This window comes from Sinocyclocheilus anshuiensis, unplaced genomic scaffold (genome assembly GCF_001515605.1).
Source record: "Sinocyclocheilus anshuiensis isolate Anshui unplaced genomic scaffold, SAMN03320099.WGS_v1.1 scaffold2806, whole genome shotgun sequence".
NCBI classification, from domain to species: domain Eukaryota; kingdom Metazoa; phylum Chordata; class Actinopteri; order Cypriniformes; family Cyprinidae; genus Sinocyclocheilus; species Sinocyclocheilus anshuiensis.
In genome coordinates, this window is record NW_015542896.1 from 321483 (window position 1) to 328288 (window position 6806).

General features: G+C 38.2%; 2 protein-coding genes across 2 annotated transcripts in view; both read left to right on the forward strand.

Annotated features, from left to right (window-relative positions):
• Positions 1 to 2835, forward strand: part of LOC107694693 (DENN domain-containing protein 5B-like) — a 42528-nt gene extending 39693 nt beyond the window's left edge. Inside the window, exons 22-23 of the mRNA XM_016494388.1 lie at positions 879 to 1053; positions 1152 to 2835. Of these exons, the coding sequence (XP_016349874.1) occupies positions 879 to 1053; positions 1152 to 1335 (359 nt within the window). The 3' untranslated portion in view covers positions 1336 to 2835. The remainder of the gene's footprint in view (positions 1 to 878; positions 1054 to 1151) is intronic.
• Positions 2836 to 4689: 1854 nt separating this feature from the next.
• Positions 4690 to 6806, forward strand: part of LOC107694695 (protein FAM60A-like) — a 7159-nt gene continuing 5042 nt past the window's right edge. Inside the window, exon 1 of the mRNA XM_016494389.1 lies at positions 4690 to 4818. The gene's annotated coding sequence lies outside the window, so the exon portion shown is untranslated. The remainder of the gene's footprint in view (positions 4819 to 6806) is intronic.

Consider the following 6806-nt stretch of genomic DNA (forward strand, 5'->3'; position numbering starts at 1 on the left):
AAATTATATATATATATATATATATATATATGCACACACACACTGCCATTCAAAAGTTTGGGATCAGTAAGATTTATGTTTTTTTAAATTCGTTTCTTGTGATCATCAAGGTTGCATTTGATCAAAAATACAGAAAAAAACAGCAATATTGTGAAATATTAGTTCCTGTGATGCAAAGCAGAATTTTCATAAGCCATTACTCCAGTCTTCAGTGTCACATGATCCTTCAGAAACCATTCTAATATACTGATATATTTCTTAGGATTTTTTGATGAGTAAAAAAGTTACAAAGAGCAGCATAGAAATCTTTCCTCACAATACAAGTCTTTACTATCACTTTTTATCAGTTTATATTTATATATTGGAGGGGCTTAAATAACGGTTTAATCATGTTTAATGTATAACTTTATAACTTCTCATTTAAAGCCTCATTATATAGGGCTCATTAAAGACTTTTGTGAATAAAATATTTAGAAATTTGAAGTAAACTATTTATAATAATTAATTTACACTTATGTCCTCCAACAGTACTTCAAAATGACAATTAAACATTTAGTATTGTTTTTATATTTGATACAAAACAAATATTTTTATTATCATTGTTATGCTGCTTAAAATATATAAAATATGTTGCTTAAAACTAGGGCTGTGCAAAAAATCGAATGCGATTTTCATGCACATCTCCCGATTTCGTGTAGCTTGTGAGTGAACTATGGCTCTGTGTAGTAAATGCCGCTCCATCTGAACGTATACGTGCTGGAGATTTACTACTAATCACCAGAAGCGGCTTTACTGACGAGATGCGCATGAAAATCGCATTCGATTTTTGGCACAGCCCTACTTAAAACATAAGTTTATAACGTCTGTGTGTTGTACAGAGAAAGCAGTAGCATTTGTGGAGAATGCAGATCAGATTGGAGACCTGCAAGAAACACCAGAGCCTCTAGGCCTGAATTGTGAATCTTTCTGTCGATACGTCAACGCCATTAACAATATGCCACGCAACATTGGCAAGGATGGCAAGTTCCAGCTGCTAGTTTGCCTCGGAGCGAGGTGAGGACACACACATGCTTCTTAAAAGCAAACTAATTTTGTTTTTTAATAACAAAATGTACTCATGAGTTGTCTGCACATGTATCCCACTCTCACAGAGACCGATTATTGCCGCAGTGGCTCCCTCTATTGGCCGAATGCCCCGTCATCACACGCATGTATGAGGAGAATGCGTTACTGCGAGACAAACTCACCGTCAGCTCTCTCATCGCAGTTCTGGAAACGCTGCATGACTTCCCCATCACACTGGAGAGCTCTCTAACGAAAAGCGTTGAGCTGTAACTCCACATGCTGAGGTCAAATTGAGACTGCTCCCCATGCTGCCACCCTCAGGGCCAAAGCGGCTCTACGAGTGACTCTGCCTTGTGTGTTCGCTGACCAGGGAATGACTGAGGACTTATCAAATCATCTCTCAACATGACTGACTCCTGCACCTCCACACAAATTAACTCAGAAGTGTGTTTTGTAGCAGTATTTGGAGTTGTGCTCTTTCTAACGGAAAGCGTTGACGGCTTTATTGAGAAGACGTAAGTTTTTTGCTTTCAAACCTGTGGTCATTTTCGTACACATCTGTCTGCGAGTCAAATCCGCTAGCATTTCTGCTTCAGATCATGTGTCGTCTTTAGAAAGCACTGTTTTTTGCAAAAGTATGTCAAGATACAGAGGAGCCTTAGTACTGACAAGATTATATGTCCAACACATTCAATAACCATCATTTGACAGGCAAAATGATTATACTTGAGGAATTCAGACATCAAGTGTTTCTAATGACTTGAATTTTATCTGTAAATCAATGTCTGGGTGTTTAAACCAGTGCTATCAGTGTTCTGATTGGCTGTCAGTTTGAAAGAAAGATTCTTGATTTTGAATAGTCCTAACTTGAGGGTGTCAATTTGAAACATTCTCCTGATTAAAAGCCTGTCAAATGAATTTTCAGAGAAATAGGACATTCCAACATGTGAATCGTTGTATGTTACAAGATGTGTTTATGTGTGATAGTAATGTGCGTGTGTGTGGCTTGTTTATCAGATTAACATTTGGGAAGATGTGTTTATTTTGCCAATGAGTATTGACTTCATTCTTAGATACTTCAGTATCATGTTTGATTTTTTTTTTTTACTTTTAAGAAAGAAACACTGGAAATCAACGTAAAGCAATAAGCTTCTTTCACGTTCTTTTTAGCCATTAAACTTAATCACAGTTAAAATCTCTCAAATCTTAATTCTTACAGTTACTTGTGGGGGTGCTTTAAATAAAAAGTTTAAACCCTAGTATTTACCACTAATTGAAGGTCTAAATGCAGCAATTACTTTGTAAATCCATGTTTGATTACTGCAGTACTTGCACGTTGCTTAGAAATTAAGAATTATTGTCCTTAAATCACCCTTGATGTTTGTTCTTTTGTGCATCAGTTTTAATACGGAAACCCTGCTGAGAGAAAAGTAGAATTTCCAGATAAACAGTTGTTACAGGATGAATAACCGCTTTGAATCACTTAATGCTACTTACGTTTTGGTTTTTAAGACTCTCTGCATTTAATCTAAGGGCTGTGTATGGTAGCACGTCAACCTGTGTATTTTATTTCTTTCTTTTTTATAATGACTTGGATTATTCGTATGTATTTATTTTAGGATGATGCTTTTGTGACTGGTTGATTTTGTATTGATGCTATCTTGGGGTGACTTATGCAGTAAGCTGACACTGGATCATTTATTTATTTTAGTAAATCTGCTTTCAAGCTTTGTATAGTATGGAATGTCCATCTTGTGTAAAAGTCGACATTGTTTTAGACCCCAAAAGTTGCTGAAATCTCAGAGAATCCTCTCGCTGGAGGGATGAGGAACCCACAGGAACTGTCCCTTTGCTTGCGGTGCTGATGCATGCAACGTGTTTTAGATCTGGGAGAAGTACTGTTGCTGTAAATGAATTTGTTCCTCTTCTAGATCTTGCCTCATTCCATCTGTTTTTTTTTTCCTGTAATGAAAGCTTTCAAACATTGTGTTATAAAAAGCTCCTTGTCTAAAATGAGTTGAATCCTCCATGTTTATATTTGTAAAGCAACATATTAAAATTACTCGCTTCATCCATATTTGGGTCCTCTCTGAACTTTTTTTGTCATCTTGTGAACGGTGTGTGCAGATGGGACATTATTTTAAGATGCGGTAGGCATGAATTGTATTCCAGGACAGCGCTTAGGTCCTAGAGAACATTCCTCTATGAAGAGTCATTCTTCACGGAACATTATTTTTAGTTTAGGGACGTGCTGATGGCATCTGTGAAACAAACGTTCTGCACTGTCTCATAGGCATCAGCATAAATTATGTGTTTTTATAGTAGAAACCTGAGATTTCTCAGAAATGGGAGTGTTGCAACATGACAGTTTTAACCAGTTACAAATTAGCTTGTTCATTCATAAAAAAGGTACAAAAGCAGTCACTGGGGCAGTACCTTTTTTAAAAAGTAGCCTACACTTTTGTACCTTATTTACCCATAAAGAGTGCATTTTAGTAGGCCTACCTTAAAATTACATATTACCTACAGTCTACTTAGTATGGTATTAGTATCTTTTGAAAATGTAGTACCCCAGTGACCGATTTTGTACCTTTTTTCCCCTGAGAAAGTATAAGCACCAAGCTCCTGAGAGAAGCTCCAGGTAGAAGCTGTAAAAAATATAAAGCATTTACAGGGCAAAAAGTTCAGAAAGTAAAAGTACATGTCTGTATTATAATTTGATTTGTGATTCTAAATTAATGTTAAATTACAGTTACTGTATGGCTTCCCATTTAATTTGCTGGTTTTGAATGAAAGTGTTACCTATACCTTGACCCTTTTTTAAAATACATAATTATAACAAATAGTAGGCTAGCTAAAAAGGAAATTAGGGTTAGTGATCGTGATGGCATAAAAGTTATTTCAGACAAAATGTAAAGTTGATTAGGCTACCACAATAAATTAATGCACAAAATTTAAAATGTGTTCTATTGTGCATGTTTTCTATTAGTATTATAACCCATCCAGTTTAGTGGTGAAACAAAAGCACTAATAGCCAACTTATTTGACACTAATTTACAGTTTAACATGTAATTTTCTAATTTGTAACAAACAAATATAGGAATATTACATCAAAGTTTGAGGGGGAAAAAACAGGGAGCTACAAACTAAAAGAAATTACATTTCCCAGTTGTCCCTATAAATATGATTGAGGGAATTAAACGATTTTGTCCCGAAACCGATCTAAATTTTGGTTACAAATGTTACATTTATAAGGTCTAATGTCGTTTAGCTCTATCAACCTATTTAATTTATTCTACAGAGAGCCCAAAAACAGCTCTCTCGAACTATTTCCATGATGAAGTACCGAAGCCGGAGGTACCGACATGTGCTCATGGCTGACGGACACGAAGCGAGGAAGACGTGCTGCGTTTGTTCAGACATCTGCTGTCCTCGTAGTAGTAGAGCGTAACTCCGCCCACCGGGATAGCAGTGCACTGGCTGCTGCCCTAGCAACCGGACCCGCCCACGTTTCCGCGTAATTTTATCTTCCTTATATGGGCAATAGAATGCAGACGCAGTCAAACGTCAGCCGCGTATGCAAATGAGGTTGATTGAAGAAATTCAGAAAATGGTGGATGGAGCTCGGCGCATGCGTAAACATTTACTATACTCAGAAAGTGAGACAGTAACGAGTGGCGCATTGTTAAATGAGTAACGCCTGTAACTCTTGGATTTCGCTGTGTGGTTTGACTTTAACTGCTCCAAGTCGAGGTAAGAAAAAAGGTCTTTTTCTTAAAAGTAACAACAGTTTTTGTGTGCGCCTTTCGAAAGGCCCCCTTAAGAAGTTGCGTGACAGTGCGATGCCCGGGTGAAAGCTGTCGCATTCATTAGAAATGTAGCAGTAAGATAACTTTTAAGGCTTGTTGAAATTGTTTTACATTTTTGCTTCAGTCTAAAAGCGTGCGATAAGTTTAGAGTTTACACTTGAGGAGGCTGCTGCCCATACAGCGCATCACATTTTAGGACTCGCATCCTTTGCCGATGATCGCTGTTAAGTGTTTGATAACAGAATTGATTCATTTGAAGCCGAAATAGATTTCTATTACACTTATCCGAACAGACGTACACAAAAATGCGTTTCAGACGAGTGTTTTGACAGAAATGGTAAAGGTTGCATTTTAAATTAAACAATTTGCATTCGTGGACTGGTTGATCTAGCCTAGGTGATAACTATAATAGTGAAAGCTATGTTAGCGAACATGCATTCTCATTTATATGTATACTTGGTGTTATATGCATGCATTGAAACCCAGTTTTGCCGTTTCTTCTCGTTCTGAACTTGTGGTACTACTGAACTGTCCGTCTTGACGGTGTGTGGTCTCTTAACTCGGCTGTTGGTGGGTGTGCTTCAAAACAAACCCGCATTTTCACACGCTCATCAACGTTTTTAAACTTCTGCTTCACCAACTCAAGCAGTTCAACGTTTATATAACGATTAGAGCTGTGTTACTGTTAAAAGATTCATTGCATGTGTGATGGAGGCGGTGTCACTGACGCATTTAAACGCGGAGCTTTAAAAAAATCGATATTTTATTTTAGTATTCCGGTGGACTGTTTAAAAGTGTCTTATATTGCCCCGTGATGAAAATTAACACGCAAATGCGTGTTTTGTTAGGCTCCACGCTCTTGAGCGAAGTTGTTGCGCGGACAGCATGTGTTTACAGTCTCGAGCGCAAAGCATGGAGTCGCACGAGCCACTGACGCAGAGTCGCGCGGAAAACAAAGAGCAGCGCACGAGCAGTTCGATTAAATTCAACCGTCTTTCTTCGATGAGCACCGCTGGCATCAAAGAAAGCGCGTCAATTAGTTGCTCGCACCAAGCGGAAGTCGTTTTCGGTGAAACTGCGGGGAAAACATGCTGAATGTGTCTGTTTAAAGATGCCGTGTGGCGTGCCATGCTTCCGCGGGAGCTGGTGGGCGGTGAATACGGCGGGACACACGCACCATTTCACCGCAGTGTGCGAACGGCTGAACATTTAAACACCGCGAAACACTGATAATGTACATGTTATGTTATCTGGATAACTTTAGACGACACATTTAGACGTGTTAATGGCACTTTTGGTCGCGGTTCCCGTAACGGCATTGCATTACTTTCTTGCCCCCATTTTCTGCCCCTCCTCTCCTCTCAAACGCGTTGCCATGTTTGAATTGCGTCAGAGGCAAAATATACAAGCGCCAGTTCAATCCTCGCACTATGTACAGTGCATAATTTTAGAAATATTATTAAATATGAATATACATATGGGCTGCAATTAAAAATGAAAATGCAGAGGCTTCAGATAGACATCGGACAGATGCGTTTTCTGTAATGACTCAGTTATAATGTATGAATTTGATGCCTTGCGAGGGCACCGCTGCTGTCACCGGTGTCCGGCTCTATCAGCACCGAGGTTATATAAGACCGAGCACTGTGTCCATTATGCTCTTATCCCACTGACGCGATGATGACTGATAACCACTGATCTATAATAGAGAACATTATATATAGATCAGTGCTGATAACCCATATTTCATCTCTCTCTCTCTCGCTCTCTCCAATATAAACTATTAATTTATGTATGTAATATTTATTAAAGGGGCCATATGATGTTGCTAAAAAGAACATTATTTTGTGTATTTGGTGTAATGAAATGTGTTAATGCGGTTTAAGGTTAAAAAAACACATTATTTTCTACATACTGTACATTTTTGTTTCT